This window comes from Siniperca chuatsi, linkage group LG1, assembly GCF_020085105.1.
Source record: "Siniperca chuatsi isolate FFG_IHB_CAS linkage group LG1, ASM2008510v1, whole genome shotgun sequence".
NCBI lineage: Eukaryota > Metazoa > Chordata > Actinopteri > Centrarchiformes > Sinipercidae > Siniperca > Siniperca chuatsi.
In genome coordinates this window covers 29,187,046-29,204,668 of record NC_058042.1, presented here as the reverse complement: position 1 = coordinate 29,204,668, position 17,623 = coordinate 29,187,046, and the positions used below count along the sequence as shown (strand labels likewise).

At 41.4% G+C, this 17,623-nt stretch overlaps 1 protein-coding gene across 1 annotated transcript; it reads left to right on the top strand.

The window, feature by feature from the left end:
• Positions 1 to 241: 241 nt before the first annotated feature.
• Positions 242 to 17,514, top strand: pdpr (pyruvate dehydrogenase phosphatase regulatory subunit). Its single transcript, XM_044199027.1, has 19 exons — positions 242 to 399; positions 1,077 to 1,350; positions 1,678 to 1,811; positions 1,972 to 2,053; positions 3,790 to 3,953; positions 4,171 to 4,292; positions 4,675 to 4,792; positions 5,023 to 5,172; positions 6,543 to 6,735; positions 6,883 to 7,014; positions 9,538 to 9,542; positions 9,641 to 9,808; positions 10,327 to 10,460; positions 11,402 to 11,550; positions 11,636 to 11,748; positions 12,143 to 12,237; positions 12,476 to 12,565; positions 12,713 to 12,895; positions 13,659 to 17,514. The coding sequence occupies exons 2-19, from the start codon at positions 1,088 to 1,090 to the stop codon at positions 14,064 to 14,066; spliced, it is 2,703 nt and encodes a 900-aa protein (XP_044054962.1). The 5' UTR covers positions 242 to 399; positions 1,077 to 1,087; the 3' UTR covers positions 14,067 to 17,514.
• The last annotated feature ends 109 nt before the right edge of the window (positions 17,515 to 17,623 follow it).

Here is a 17,623-nt window from a genome sequence, read left to right as displayed (position 1 = left end):
CTGTGAAGCAGTTGAACAATTTGGCCTTGTGACACACATTTCCTTGCATAACAATTGAATGTACCCAAATTCAAATTCTTAAACAGTAAACATATGAGTAGGCTGCATACTATATTATTTTCAACGTCTCCAAATGTATTACCTTAACTTATTTAAGTTAAATCAAGCTAATCAACTAAGAAGTCGCACTAATTTTAACTACAAGAACACGCTTGCACAGGTAAAAGGATTTGATTTTGAAGGTTTAGACCGGAAGTGCCAGGTGTGATTGAAGCCAGTTTGACATTGGTACTGACTGTTGCTGTACCATACCCAAACAAGACTTTCTGTCATATCACTCAGTCACTGGTATTTACTTCTGTGCTTAAAATATCACAACGACTGGACTTGGCTAATTCGGTGAGTTTTATGTCGTTATAAACAATGAAGGAAGCAACAGGGGAAAAGTTTGTCAACACGGCTGACGTTTAGCTATAACCTAAGCTACATACGCTAGCTACCAGTACCACTAACGCTAACGCTAACACTAACCCTAGGAGCTAAAAAAAAACACTAAATGTCGAGAAACTGTTACGACACTTTACGAATGTACAGGTCAGCTAAGGCTCTTTGCCTCTAAGATAAGGTTCCAGGATAATTTACAACGCTACGTAAATTACTGTGAGCTAGCTGTGCTGCTAAAGGGATAACTACAATGAGGATTAGAGCTAACGTGTTTGTAATATAGCTAATTGTGACAGCTAAAGGACTATTGTAAGTTAACTTAACCTTGATGGCTTCCCAGGCCCCGTCTTCGTTGCACAGTTTTGAAAAATGTGTTTAATGCTTAATGTACTGCGTTAATTGAGCTAAATACAACAACTTGATGAATAACGTCATCATTCGTAATTTTCCAATAAAGTTAAGAACTGTATTGCACCTTCATGTAACCTTAAATAAATTATATTAGATTTTAGAATTAGAAGTTAACATTTACAATGTTTACAATCTAACATACCTTATAATAACCCTGACTTCTTGAATACATGACCAGTATGTGTGGCTGTGCGTTTGTGTGTAACGTTATGTGGTTGCAGAAAGCACAGCTATGTGCAGCTGTGTACGGAGCTCCAGGGCTCTGTCCCCTGTCCTGCTCCCCAGGCTGCTGCATCCCCAGACGGGGTATAGATTGGCCAGCAGGGGCCTCTGGACATCACCCCAGTGTATGGCTGTCAGTGGAGACTCCCAGCTGCTCCCATTGCCCAGCCAAGCCAGTGTGGTGATCTGTGGAGGTGGTGTTGTGGGAACATCAGTAGCCTACCATCTGGCCAAAATGGGCTGGACTGATATAGTGCTGCTGGAGCAGGGCAGGTGAGATAAATAAATTTAATTTGTTGAGAATGTTTGAAGTTTTAGAGGTGGTAGAGGGGTTTAATTAATTGTAAAGTTGCCCTTCAACTTAATGAAACATGGTTAAGCCTCTGTGTTAACTGGTTAAATTGGCTTTGAGAAAGACACTGAATCCCCTGTAGCTCAGTGGTTTCTGCTCTGTCACCAACCCTGACCTGTGACATCCCATGGGGAAAGGGGTAAAGACAGTTTGTACGTTAGGAGGCAAAAGAGGATCAGTAAAAAGAGTTGTCGATTGGATATTGTTCTGCTATTGCTGTGTTGCCTGTCCTGTTATTCTGTTGGCAGACTTGGCGCAGGAACAACCAGACTGTGTGCTGGCATTGTCAGCGTGGCAAAGCCTATTTCCATTGAGTGCAAAATGGCGAGCTACTCCAATAGTCTTTACCAGCAGTTGGAGGAGGAGACTGGGGTCAAAACAGGTCAGCCACATGTTTTGCTTTCATTCATATTTAACTTATCCTGATGCTGTTCATCAGCATCATTTTGGCTTTACTCTGTTTTTTAGGAGGGAAGAGCTTTGAGAAGTTTTAGACCTGCTCAGTCACATAATATGTGGTTTGGTGTGTTTATATGTTTTAGGGTATGTGAAGACAGGATCTCTGTGTCTAGCCCAAAATCAGGATCGCTTCCTCTCTCTGAAGCGCTTGGCATCCCGACTAAGGTAAGACCCCAAAACCTCATGTCAATATTTAGTAGAGATACCTTTTGTCAACATCTACTGCTGTTGGATGAGGCAGCTTTGCACATGGAGACACAGAAATCTCTGTTCTCTGTCTTCTCATACTTCTTTGAAAAACTGCTCAAGCTCTGTCCAGCCACAATTTAATTTGATTTAATTGAGGTTTTGATTCTTATGGCCACTCCAGGACATAAACTTTGTGCCTGGTGGTGGCATGATGCTACAAGTGTCTTGCTCAAACATACAGTCAGCTCCACAAGTATTTCGACAGCGACACCATTTTTGTTATTTTGGCTCTGTACACCACCATGATGGATTTGAAATGAAACAATTAAAGGGCAGATTTTCAGCTTAAATTTGAGGGTAGTTACAACCAAACTGGATGAACGGTGTAGGAATTACAACATTTATATTTGTTGTTTACCCTTTTTAGGGAGCAAAAGTAATTGGACAATTGGCTGTTCAGCTTTTCCTAGGACAGTTGCGTGTTATTCCATTGTTAGTTCATGCACAAATCAGCTGATAAAAGGCTTAGAGTTGATTCTAAGTGTGGCATTTTCATTTGGAATCTATTACTGGTATTGGTCAATCTGAGGACCAAAGAGGTGACAATGTCAGTTAAGAAGGCCATCGTGAGGCAGAAGAAAATCAGAGAAATAGCAGAAAAATTAGGTTTGTCCAAATCAGCTGTTTGGTACACTCTTAAAAAAAAAAAAAAGGAAAGCACTGGTGATCTGAGCAATAAGAAATGGCCTGGTAGACCCTGGAAGACTACTGCAGTGGATGACAGAAGAATCCTTTCCCTCTAGAAGAAAAGCCCCTTTTCAACTGTCAGCCACATCATGAAGACTCTCCAAGAGGTAGGCAAATCTGTGTCCAAAATCACAATAAGGAGAAGACTTCACCAGAATAACTGCAGAGGGTTTGCCACCAGATGCAAACCACTTATAAAACTGAAGAACCGAAAGGCCAGGTTACAATATGCCAAGAATTACTTAAAAAAGTTCTGGAACAAGATCTTGTGGACTGATGAGACACAGATAAACCTCTACCAGAGTGGTGGAAAGAGGCTGCCAGTGGAACTGGCTCCCTTGTATTTATTGATGACATGACTGCTGACAAAAGCAGCAGGATGAATTCTCAGGTGTACAGAGCAATCCTATCTGCTCAGGTCGCCGCTTCACACTGCAGCAGGACAATGACCCAAAAGATACTGCCGAAGCGACCAAAGATTTTTTCAAGACCAAAAAGTAGAATGTTTTTGAATGGCAAAAAGCCCCAGAAACAAGCAGGAAGTGAAGACCGCTGCAGAAGAGGCCTGGCAGACCATCACCATGAAAGAAACCCAGCGTCTGGTGATGTCTATGGGTTCCAGACTTCAGACAGTCATTGACTTTAAAGGATTTGCAACAAAGTATTGAGTATGACGAGTTTATTTCATATTATGTTAATTTGTCCAATTTCTTTTGGTACCCTGAAATGTGTCGTCTATGTATAAAAATGGTTGCAATTTCTGCACGGTTCACCCAATATTGCTGTCAATACCCTTAAATTAAAGATTAAAGTCTGCACTTAAAGTACATACTAATGCCTACATCTCTGATTTGTTCAGATATTCAAATGATTCAGAGGTCAGGAATTAGGTTAGATATGCAGTGCCTTTTAAGGATAACATCTGTATTAGTGTTAGGCCTTCATCTTTTTCACTCTATTCGTAGGGTAATGGGGATCAGCTGTAACATCATTAAGCCTAAAGAGGTGGCCAAACTCCACCCTCTTGTTAACATTCATGACCTGGTGGGGGCGCTCCACCTCCCTGCAGATGCTGTGGTGTCTCCACCTGATGTTAACCACGCCTTGGCTGTGGCTGCTGCTGGACAAGGTAAGAGACTCACAACTTGCCTTTGGTGGAACATTAATGGCCCATCATAACAAAATGCTATACAAGCAGTACTTATATTCTACCTTTTAATTCTAACCCTTTTGCTGTTTATCCCTCTGACTCTCCTCCTCTTCATTGGCATCTCCCCCTTTCATCTTCCTCCCTTTTCTCCTTTTTGCCTCCTCCTACATCTCTTTGTCCTTCTCATCCCATCCAGGGGTTCAGATACTGGAGCGAACCAGTGTTCAGCAGGTTCTGGTAGAGAAGGGTCAAGTGATGGCGGTGGAGACTGACCGTGGTTCCATTGAGTGTAAATATTTCGTCAACTGTGCTGGACAGGTAAACCTCAGAGTGGGATTGTGGGATACAAATGGGGAAGCATCAACAAGTCCCAGTGCCAACTTAGATTGGGGAAGTAATGAAGGAAAACCCTCACCTACATTATACTAATAGATAAATACAGTATGCCTAAACAAATTGGCAGGACTTACAGGACAGATTGCAGTGTCTCCCACAGGTAATTAGTTGTATATTATTTCTTACGACATTAGTGGAACCAGTTGCCAGTTTAATGGGGGCAGCTGAGGTGACAATTAGTCCCTAGTTTTGAGTTTGAGTCCTTACTGTAAATAGCTGATCTTATTTGGTAGGTTGGCACGGTCCATTCGCCTGTGTTCAGAGCAGCAGATACACATATTTCTTCTGTCTTTCTCTGCTCTAGTGGGCTTATGAGCTGGGCCAGGCTAGTGAGATGAAGGTGTCGGTTCCTCTTCATGGCTGTGAACACTTCTACCTCCTCACCAAACCTCTCCAGGAGCCACTTCCACCCAGCACACCAGGTCTCACACATCAAAAACACAGCAAAATTAACTTTTTCTTGCAGCAGGCACAGTTGCTAATAGATTTGAAATCCCTATTACTGTTTTGCCAGCTAAATATGATGTCTGTAATAGAGAAGGACCTCCACATTTTGATTATTACTATAGCAAATTTAAATTACATGAGGTTACAGGTTGGCTACAAACAAGCCGAAAGTAAGGGATCTAACCGACCTGTGTCTTGTCTCCAGTGGTGATCGATATGGACGGCAGGATATATGTGCGGCCATGGCAGGGAGGCCTTCTGTCAGGGGGCTTTGAGAAGAACCCTAAACCCATCTTCACTGAGGGCCGCAACCAGCTGGAGATCCAGAACATGCAGGAGGACTGGGACCACTTTGGTAATGGAGGGAGGGAGGGAGGGATGGGAGGCCGAGAAGGGAGAGGGGAAGATAGCTTAAAAGGAACAAATTAACATATTTGGTTAAATGTAAATGAGATGTCACACGGCTATATTTTCTTGACAGCCACACTGAATAGGAGACAAAAATCTTCAATGATCAATTCATGTTAAATGTCAAATTTTGGTGTCAGCCCGTCTGAATGAAATGGTAATCTTCTGTGTAGACTCATCATTTTTAACTTACATTCAGCAGTTGCACAGAGACAAATTAGTTGCAGACAAGGCAGACTCATCAGTTCATCCACTCAGTTGTCAATAATGTAGCACAGACACAATATGTGTTGTGTTTTGCATAACTTTAGGGTGTCTCAGTTTTACTTTACTGATGTGAGTCAATTACTTAAACATTTGCAGTTGCATCCCAAAAGAGTCCAAAGAGCAGTAGTAATACCGTATAAGGGTTTTTTGTTTGATTGTCCTATATGGCAGCAAGCCTGGGCATCTCTATTTTTAGGCTAGCTTACATGTTTTTGGCCCTGTTAGTAGCAAGGTTTTACAGTTATTCATCTATGATAATATATTGTGATTTTTGACTTAAGTTTAGGCCTGTAGTCCAGCCTGCTTGTTTACATAGCCCAATATAATTTCTATACTGATGACCCCAGATTTCTTTCTATTGCATTTTGGATATTTTTTTGTTGTTGAGGTAGAAGTCATGATGTTCAGTTTATTATTATTTATTTTTTACTTAAAGTGTTCTTTATTGATTGAAGAAAAAATCTTGGGAGACCAGTTTTTTTTTAGTGCAGGTAGGCTTTTGAAATGTTTATTTCATACTATTAATTAGACTTCAACTGTAAGCAATGTCAGTTCAAAGTAATCTATGTAATTTATGTTGTACTGCCACATTTGAAGGTGCCACTGGGTCAGCTTTCATGTTTTGGAAAACCTGCTGGACTGTTTATGGCACAACGTGGGGAAAAGGGTGCAGTTCCTGCTGCGCAGTTGGAGCTTTAGCTTGTAGAGTCTTTCGTAATAGTAGTAATAGTAATAATAATAGATTGTTTGTGGTGGGTGGTGGTTGGGCAAATGTAATTGGAGCCAACTTGAGTATTTTGTTAATTTTTGTTTTTCAGTAATTTGAAAGACAGTATAGAGGGACAGGAAGAAAAGTGGCAGCTTCATTTTTTTGTGGCAGGAAGCAGTGGGATTTATGGGAAATGTGGCTTTAAATGTTGAGAAATACTAAGACAGCTGGCATAATTTGTTTATGTTCATTATATGACAACATTACTCATTTGCAATAGCACCTTTTGGAGAATTTCTTAATAGAGATTATATAGCAACCTTATTGTCTTCTACCTCCAGAGCCAATGCTCAGTGCCTTGCTGAGGAGAATGCCAGGTCTTGAGTCACTTGAGATCCATCAGCTAGTCAACTGTCCGGAGTCCTTCACCCCTGATATGCGCTGCCTGATGGGGGAGACGCCGGGTGTCTCTGGCTACTACGTGCTGGCAGGGATGAACTCCTCTGGCCTGTCCTTTGCTGGAGGAGCTGGCAAGTAAGCATGGGTATAAGTGTATTTGCTAGAGGATAGCCTACAGTATTTGTGAGAACAAACATTACAACAATTCAGCCTCAGTTTATTATTTTCAGTGATGTTTTGACTGCATTTCAATGAAGCACAAATGGTGTGTTTGGTGTCCAGGTATCTGGCAGAGTGGATGACCTATGGCTACCCCACTGCCAATGTGTGGCCACTGGACATCAAACGCTTTGGCAATCTGCAGAGCAGCCGAACCTTCCTGCGTCACAGAGTAATGGAAGTCATGCGTGAGTAGTGAACTCTTGTTACAGTTTGTTTGGTGCGTCTTAAAACAATACTCACATTCCCATATACATGACAACATTACAGAAGCCTCATGTTAGTTTGTGTTGAACTTTGAAATGCATTTTTGCATGAAAAGAGGATTGTGGATTTTGTTCCCCATCTTTTCCATTGGAGACATGGAAGTGATCTCTTAACAGCCAGCATGGGGAGGAAGAATGATTACAGCAACTAATAACTCTTTCAATGTAAATATGGGACTATAAAAAAATTTGACCTATCCTTAAACCTACAGTCTACATTTATGTTGTGACAGGCTGGTTAAGGTGGTGACGGTAATAAAATAGTTGCACACTGATTGATTAAGTTGTTCTCTCAGCACCACCAGCACAATTAACATCAGATAAGTTACAAATTCATAATGTTGGGTTTCCAACACCTTAAAGGTAGTTAAAATATCCCTCTGCTCAAAAATGTGTTTTTCTTTTGATTAAATCCCCCAAAACGTCAGTCCTTGACTTTACTGACTTGTTTCTGTGCAAAGTTTGTCACTAGAGAGGTGTTTTCACATTCCTCTACTGAAGGGGGGAGATGTCTGTACACTTTCCAAAAATCTGAGATTCAAACGTATCCTGGGCAAGCTAGATTTGGGACGTCACAAATTCAAAACCCAATCGCAATGCCACCGGCAAAGAAACCTTAAACCTCCAGTGCAGAGCGGATTTGTCAGTACAGAGAGCGAGAGTTTGCACTAATTTAGCGTAGTGAAAGTTTTGACAGCAAACGTTGTAGAGCATGCCTATTAAATTGCCGGCCCGCGGGCCACATCCAGCCCAGAAGAACTTCTGAGTGGCCCAGCTACATAAATCTGATATATGACAAAATAAGTAAACTACATATATAGTGTATGGAAGTAGCTAACGAGTGAGCCATCTTGCTTCCTTCTCATCTCTGTTGAGAATTCCAAATGCGCAATACCGATCGGGCAGGATGTTTATGGATGTAACGACACCACCAATCATATCTTTCACAAATCAACGTTTTCTCATGTGAGTTCCGACCACGCTTAGTAGCTTTTCAAAACATTTGGCTATTGACAGTCGCAAGTAGGGAAGTGCTCTACTGAAAAGATGTCTCTTTCAACCCTGAAACATAAATTTGACAATGAAAACCATCAGTTTAACCCTGCCAAGTACTTGTTTACTTTACTGCTATCTCCAAATGTCTGCTATTTTTTATTACATTAATTTGCATTTGTTTAAAATTTGTCATTACAAAAAAAAAAAAAAGGTTTTAAATAGGCTGCTGAAAATGTCTGGCCCATCTACATTTCCTGGTTTTAAAATCTGGCCCAATTGAATTTGTAATTGAATAGCCCTGTTGCAGAGTGTGCCGTTTTTGGATGTAAACAGGACCCTGGAGCTTCCTTCCACTATCTACTAACTCTACATAATAACAATATCGACACACTGTAACTTTGTAGAAGATATTATTGTATGTACAGCCTTTGCCATGACACTCAAAATTGAGCTCAGGTGCATCCTGTTTCCACTGATCATACTTGAGATGTTTCTACAACTTGATTGGAGTCGACCTGTGGTAAATTCAGTTGATTGGACATGATTTGGAAAGGCACACACCTGTCTATATAAGGTCCCACAGTTAACAGTGCATGTCAGAGCACAAACCAAGCCATGAAGTACAAGGAATTGTCTGTAGACCTCCGAGACAGGATTCTATCGAGGCACAGATCTGGGCAAGGGTACAGAAACATTTCTGCAGCATTGAAGGTCCCAATGAGCACAGTGGCCTCCATCATCCGTAAATGGAAGAGGTTTGGAACCACCAGGACTCTTCCTCGAGCTGGCCACCCAGCCAAACTGAGCAATCATGGGAGAAGGGCCTTAGTCAGGGAGGTGACCAAGAACCCGATGGTCACTCTGACAGAGCTCCAGCATTTCTCTGTGGAGAGAATGAATGACTCTCAGACCATGAGAAACAAAATTCTCTGGTCTAATGAAACAAAGATTGAACTCTTTGGCCTGAATGGAAAGTGTCATGTCTGGAGGAAACCAGGCACCGCTCATCACCTGGCCAATACTATCCCTACAGTAAAGCATGGTGGTGGCAGCGTCATGCTGTGGGGATGTTTTTCAGCGGCAGGAACTGGGAGACTAGTCAGGATCGAGGGAAAGTTGAATGCAGCAATGTACAGAGACATCCTTGATGAAAACCTGCTCCAGAGCGCTCTGGACCTCAGACTGGGGCGAAGGTTCATCTTTCAACAGGACAACGACCCTAAGCACACAGCCAAGATAACAAAGGAGTGGCTACGGGACAAGCCTGTGAGTGTTCTTGAGTGGCCCAGCCAGAGCCCAGACTTGAACCCGATTGAACATCTCTGGAGAACTGTTATTTTATGGATTATTGCTGTTTGGCATCATACTCAAAAAGATTTGAGGCGATTAAGGCAACAAAGATGAGCAAAGGCTGTGCTAATATGTGCTAACGTCAGTATCCGTTTGTGTTTTTCAGTTTTGGTTTGGTATGATTAGGTCTGTGCTTACAATGTGTCTGTGTGTGTTTGTGTCCAGCCTATGACTGTCAGTAGTTGTTTTTATTTTGTTTAAATATGCAGAACTGTTATTTTATGGAAGGTTCCTCGCTAAGGGACTTTCAGACTGGATTAAAGGTCAGCTTTACTGCTGGACCAGTCCTCTGTATGACCGTCTGGACACCCAGGGAGCTCGGTGGATGGAGAAGCATGGTTTTGAAAGGCCCAAATACTTTGTTCCTCCAGGGAAAGGTACACATTATTCACCAGCAACATAGTACATTCTCTTTATCTTTATAAGTCTTCGGTAAGCCTTGAGAATCCAAATGATTTTGTAAAATTCATTGAGTTCAGGGTTTTCAAGTGCAGTAAACCCAGTAAACCTGACGACACTGATGTCAGATGACTGAGGATCACTATAAAAACTGATTCCTTAAACTAGGTATGGTTAATGATGCTGTTTCCTGTGATGAACTGAGAGTTTGCCGGGCTTTTATTCTAACTAAAGACTACGCGGGTAATTTCACTGATACGTGGTGCTGTATTTTCATATGGTTGGACATTGCCAGTCTAAAGTGGTCACTAGAAACTTCTGCACAGGTTTAAAGGGATTTAAAGAAAATAAATGTTTATTTTGTATTTATTAGCAATGCAGCTTAATGAGTGAAATCACCTGGTGTAGTTTGGTTGTATATTCTCAATCCTCCATGGCACACAATAGCCTATGTTTTCTTTAAAGCATGGCTGGTTGTGTATGTGTGTCTGTGTAGATCTGCTGTCTCTGGACCAGAGTAAGACCTTCTACAAGCCGGACTGGTTTGACATTGTTGGAGCAGAAGTGAAATGCTGCAAAGAGGCCGTCTGTGTCATCGACATGTCCTCCTTCACTAAGTTTGAGCTGACTGTAAGTCATGATGCACTATGGACAACTTATAAGGGTTAATCAGCTCTGGATCACATAGGATAGAAAACTGCTACTGCACTTCCCTCTTTGTGGGTTCAGACTTCTAAATATACAGTGGTGTGAAAAAGTGTTTGCCCCCTTCCTGATTTCTTATTTTTTTTGCATGTTTGTAACACTTAAATGTTTCAGATCAAACAAATTAAAATATTAGTCAAAGATAACACAAGTAAACAAAAAATGCAGTTTTTAAATGAAGGTTGTTATTATTAAGGAAAAACAAAATCCAAACCTACATGGCCCTGTGTGAAAAAGTGATTGCCCCTCCTATTAAAACATAACTTAACTGTGGTTTATCACACCTGAGTTAAATTTCTCTAGCCACACCCAGGCCTGATTACTGCCACACCTGTTCTCAATCAACAAACACTGCAAGTTATCGCAAACGCTTGATTGCAGCTGTTGCTGTTAAGGGTGGCCCAACCAGTTATTAGGTCTAGGGGCACAATCACTTTTTCACACAGGGCCATGTAGGTTTGGATTTTGTTTTCCCTTCATAATAACAACCTTCATTTAAAAACTGCATTTTGTGTTTACTTGTGTTATCTTTGACTAATATTGAAATTTGTTTGATGATCTGAAACATTTAAGTGTGACAAACATGCAAAAAAATAAGAAATCAGGAAGGGGGCAAACACTTTTTCACACCACTGTACATTGCTCATCTGGTCACACCCAGTGAGTGATGTCATCATGTGTTACGTTCATCTGTGCCAGAACATAGCTAAATGTTTTTTTGAAATGGCAGATTATGCAGGTCTTTGTCATGATGCAGCAGATATGCATTCTGTCTTTTTAAATAAATTAACTTCAGTCGATGAGTAATGCATCCACTGTGTTAAAGTTATTTAAGTCGAACCTTCTGGTCTGTCCTGATGTCACAGTCAACAAGGGACCAGGCCCTGGACCTGCTGCAGCATCTGTGTGCCAACGACCTCGATGTTCCTGTTGGACACATCGTTCACACCGGAATGCTTAATGAGAGGGGAGGCTATGAGAATGACTGCAGCGTGGTCCGCCTCAGCAAGAACAGGTTTGTAACACCTAGGCAATAATGCTATAGACACGCAGTTGACCATGACCATTTAAAGTAACTCACATTTTTGTCCCCTCTCCAGCTTCTTCATCATCTCTCCGACAGACCAGCAGGTCCACTGTTGGTCCTGGATAAAGAAACACATGCCCAATGACCCACACCTCCACCTAGAGGACGTCAGCTGGAAGTACACTGGTAAACGCACAGCACCATTGTTAAGGTCCCGTAGTGATGTCGGCATCTAGTGCCCACACAATATTAAATGGTGGAAGCAATGCACCAGCATCCCACATCCACTCTCTGCTCTTAACCCAGTTATTTAAGCGACCTGATTTTGGGTTTGGCGTTGGCGGAATTAAACACTAGGGGGACCAAGAGGGTGATTAATTACACGTCCAAAATGTAGTTTATATATTTGGAATGTAATTACCTTAACTGTCTGAAATGTGAGCAACACTAGGCCTACATTCTATTTTTTATATACAAGATAAAAGCAACTGAGGATCTCTTCGCCAAGAGGGTCAATGCTGAACTTTGTTAATCAGAAGGTCTTTCTAAAGTGTTTATAACTCTGATCCTTTACCCACAGCTTTAAATCTGATTGGACCTCGTGCAATGGATGTTCTGGCTGAGTTGTCATATGTTTCCATGACACCTGACCACTTCCCCTCCATGTTCTGTAAGGTAGGAAACAAAGGCTAGTTACAATAACATTAACAGAGTAATAATAATAATAATAATAATAATAGTTGTGAGAGCAGAGTGTTAATATTAATTGTTGGAGTAACTGAGGTAGTAGCAGCAGCAGTACTTTAGATTGCACCTGTGGTTGTAGTAGTGAAAGTACTGCTAACAGTAGCACAAGTAACTGTTTATACTCCTTTATTATCCTCACACTGACTGTGTGTATGTGTGTTTACAGGAGATGAGTGTTGGCTATGCCAATGGGATCAGAGTGATGAGTATGACTCACACTGGGGAACCAGGTTTCATGCTCTACATCCCTATAGAGGTGTGACCTGCTCACATCTACACACACAAAAGAATATGTATCTAGTCACCATTCCACAGGATGGTTGGTAAAGTCAGCTTTAAGAAAGTGCTACATACTGTACAGTACATTAAGTCTAACATTAGTATTTTCCTCTGTTCTCTGCAGTATGCACTGCATGTGTACAACGAGGTGATGTCAGTGGGTCAGAAGTATGGGATTCGTAATGCGGGGTACTACGCACTGCGCAGCCTACGCATAGAGAAATTCTTTGCCTTCTGGGGTCAGGACCTTGACACCTTCACCACCCCGCTGGAGTGTGGACGAGAGTTCAGGGTTAAGTTTGACAAGGTCTGTTACCAGTTCAGCTCTGTAACCACATCAAAGTGTATATCTGCCAGGGCGTTCTGGTTTTGGGTTACAAAAAGCCTTTTATTTGGCATTATGGTGTTTCAGTAAACAGTACAGAGTTGCTGTCATTTTGGAGATTCAACAATAATATGAGTATTGATGCATTGTATTTCTGTCTGTTACGTTATTACACAAGGACTTTGCCAACGTGGTTTACATAAAGCTTTTTTGAAGCTCTCGTTTAAATTTTACACATTTTTTACTTTAAAGCGGTTGGAAGATAAGAGAATAATTGAAAAATAATAAGGTACTATACCAGCTGCTTTGCTACACCCTTAAACATCTGTGTTATAGTCTTTGCTGGGATGTAGCCAGTCATAATGCCATAACAGCCATAATGTCGGCACAGTATTAATGAATGGACCCCACGGAGTGAATTTGCTTTCAGATTAATAGTCATCAGATTAATCTGTCTTTACTGTGAAGTTTCTTATCGGAAAAAAATTACGAAATGAAAGGTTGTTTCCTGTTGCTCCCAACAGAGCTGTGCAGTGTTTGTAGATTGCTAATTGTTTGTAGGTCACAAACCACAACATCTAACGGTGCTCTGCCTTTTATCTCTCCTTTACTTTCTCCTCTGCTCTGCCCTTTTTCCTCTCTTTGACCTTTTCTCAATTTCCCACACTCCTCTTCCCTTCACCTATTTCTTCTATTCTCTGCTACATCTTCCTTCTCACGTGTCTTCGCTCTATGCCTCCATTAGGACACGGATTTCCTTGGTCGTGAGGCCTTGCTGCAGCAGCGTCAGGATGGTGTGTTTCGGCGGTTCGTCATGCTGGTTCTAGACGACCATGACACTGAGCTGGACCTGTGGCCATGGTGGGGCGAGCCCATCTACTGTAACGGTCAGCTAGCTGGGACGACCACCAGCAGCGCTTACAGCTACACTCTGGAGCGCCACGTCTGCCTTGGCTTTGTATCTCCGCCGCTAGGCCCCGAGGGGCTCCCCACACCCATCACCCCAGACTTCATCAACCGTGGGGACTACGAGGTGGACATTGCTGGCCAGCGCTACCCAGCCAAAGCCAAACTCTACCCCTTCAGCTCCCTCTTTACCCAGCAAAAACGCCGCAAGGAAGACATGGAGTTCACCAACCTCCAGGGAAAATGATAGAGTAATAGAAGGACTCGCTTTTGCCTCAGTAGGGGCTTCTGTGACACTCCTTCAGTTCACCAAATCCACTCCAGCACTTACCTCGCAGTGCCAACCTATCGTCCCTTTTCTAGCTCCTAATCCGAGGGCTGTATGCACAATCACTCCTTGTCCCTCTTATATTTAACGTTGCATCTCCCTCTGTCAAAGTGCAATATTTAAGAGGCACTAAATGCTTGCGCTGTATCAAATACGGAGCTCCTGTGTCATCAAATTCTTCAGTTCTTCTCAAACACAGTCCACAGTCTCATTGGCTGGTTTACTGAGACAGTCTGCGGTTAAGTGCCTTTGTCAAGGCAACATCAACAACATGTGTTGAGGACTCTCACTTTGTTCACTTTAACACATCCAGAAGGGATTTTGACTGACAATCTTCTCCAGTAGTGTTCCAGTCACATGTAACGTTTCGACACGGCACAGTCTGGAAGTCTGAAAGAAATGTCATTCAATGCTGATGTGCAAATGCCTACAGTCAGTTTTGGCGTAGACTTTATTGTCATTTTGCAAATTGTACATTTGCTGCTGTAAAGAATATAAGTGATGTGATGTGGCCTAATTCAGATACTTTAAACAGTCTACCATAATCTCCACTACGTTACCCTTAACAATGAAGGAAACTATCCTTCTTAGTCAGGGGAAAAAAGGCCTGGAAAAGCCACAGGAAAGAATCAGGAAGCCTAATTAGTAAACTGTTGTTTTGTGTGCCGCCCATTACTCCTCTTCCAGTCCTGTTGAAAAGGCTTCCCAGGCTCTCCTAAAAGCCTCAGCATAAAGCAAAATGACCCTTTTCCCCTTAATAATGTCTGTCATCAGCTTTCAGCTGTTCTGCTTGTTATTCTGCTGTGAGTCACCCTTGTGGTAATGCATTTACGGTAATATAATCCGACCTGTTATTTATGTGTTCTGGTTGTTTTGAAGTAGTGTTGCGCTTTATTGGTGTGTTGCTGAATGTGTGGCTGATGTTAGGTGACCCATAGATGAGGGAAGGCAGAATGGGAAAGCTGCGTCTGGAGCTGTAATCCCAGACATGTTGGTTGGAGTCCACAATATCTTACACTGGTGATTACATTGGTTTGATTGTCCTGATCCAGAGTTATGAGGTTTGTGCAAAGAAAGGACTTCATTGCGATTTGAAATAAAGCAATGTATTTTTGTATAGCTAGTGTGTATAAATCTCTATTTTCAGTACTAGACATTTTTTCTAGTTCTAAGTTATACTGCCATGTAAATCATCTGTATTTTGGTCAGTTGTTTCAATCTTGCAGTTGTCCTTCTGATTGTTTTTATTATTTCAAATGCTTTCCTGTATTCTGTACATGTAGATGTCACGTGTCAGCAGCAGATTGATGTTTTCCTACATGTGCATGTCTACACATCTTTAAAATAAAAAGTCAAAAGTCAGGGAGAGCTACAGAGCAGTCGGCCTGGGGCCAGTAGGGATTCAGTGTGTTGCTCACAGAAACTTCGAACAAATGTTGAATTAACCCAGCCAATCACATTATACTGTGCAAATAGTTGAGCAACTTGAGTGTTTTATTAGTGTGAGTACTGTGTGTTTCCCAAACTGCGCGTTCATCTGCTGGGAACCTTAAAGTTAGATTGACTGGCTAAATGCTCGAGAGGCAGATTGTTTTACTCAATTATAAATAACTTATTTCGGGCGTTTAGAAATGTTTAGTGATTAAGTGTGCTTGAGGACGGTAGCAAATGCTAAAATGAAAGGCAAAATGTAAACACCAGACAGACACACCAGGGAAAACACACTGCACTAACTCCCAGTGATGGACCGGCCTTTGAATAGACAGATTAACTCTAGACCACATCAGTTATTAATGTTTCGCAATGAGTCTTTTTTTTGAATTATAATCAGTGGAGTAACAAAATGCTTGTTCACAGTGTATCTCCAACTCTTTGTCTAAACCTGTAATTTATATGGTTGGAAAATGCACACGTTGGTCCTTAGTATTTGCTCGGTTTAAATACTGTACAAGCCTTTTTTATTTTATTTCATTGTTTCTTAAAATCCTCCTGATCGCAGGAGAAGGGGATTCTCCGAAGCACTTCTAAATTGCACTCTCTTGTAGTTAGGATATTGCCGAAATCAGATGCTGTGTTGTCAAACAGGAATAAGGAAAGCCTCACCAAATCTTCAAAAACGTCGCTCTGTGTTCTGCTGCTCAACTGATATACAATGTACTCATTGGTTTCTGGTATATAACATAAAACTCAGAATGGATCCAAGAAAAAGAAAGCAGCTGCAACGGGGAGTCGCTTATAAAGGGCTAATTTATCTTCATGTGTGTTATGTTTGTAAAAATTGTTCATATTAAATTAATTAATTAATTAAAAGCTTTTGCATGTGAGAGTGCAGTGGATCATTATCCGTCTTTGCATCAGAGTCCAGTCTGGATTCATTCAGTTTCACTGCGGTTACTGTAGTGCTGTGACCTGACCTGGTACTGTAATACTGGTCTCTAAACCAGTTGTACTCTGCATTGGCTTATGTGACAAACTTCTGGGGACTCATGTATACAAGAATGTAACACGTTAGACTTTCTAAAAAAAATATGTTCCGTTTTCTCATCAGTATTGTATAAATAAGGCCCCATTAATTAAGTTAATTTATGGTGTCCCTTTACGTTAATGCACTTTTGGCAGAGCTCAGCAAGTCCCCATCTTGTATCATCTCTGACAGCTTCATATCCAAGAGTTGAGTAGCTGTGAGGACACCTGGATTCTGTGTGAAGGTGACTGAAACAAACAAACTGCTGTGTTGACACTGATCACATGACCTTTTAGGTCATTTCAGCTGTTATGATTTTCTTTTTCAACTGTCTGACTATATTGTTGAATGATGGTCCAGAACATTTGCACTAAATAAGGGCAGCCGGCTGGTTTTTTTCTTCTTTTTTTCTTACTGTATGCAGTCACAGGTTTTCTATGGTACTCTATATATTTGGAATTTGACAATTTTATTGTATTTCAGTGGTTAAAAAAACCCTCTAAAAATATGGCCTCCGGAAACACAGTAACACTTCAGCTATAGCTGAATATCAAGTATAACGTATATCATCCAAAACGTTGAAGGCAAAAATCAGTAACTAGCAAAAATGTAATGTTAGTGGAGGTCTGGAAAAGTCTGTTGTAATGATCACTAATCGGTGAAGTGGTAGTGTTGTCTGCGTCAGTGCTCAAACACAGTGGCATTCCACACCACTGGGTAATGGTTTGGTGCATGTTTGTCTTTAATGTTCCCATTTTAACACTACCTGTGCTGGACTGATCTGTAAATGCCAGATTTTTCTCCAGAGCTTTACAAAAATGTATTTATATCATGTTAAACAGCTGTTTGACTGTCTAATGTACTTAACAGTAAAATATAAAGAGAACTTTGTTCATACAAGAAGGCTGAATTTGCTTCATCTGTTCACTTCAGACATGTGTTGTGTGGTCCTGTGGTGCAGTGAGGCTCTTAACACGGCCAAGTTCAGGGGTTCAGTCCCCGTGGCTACCAA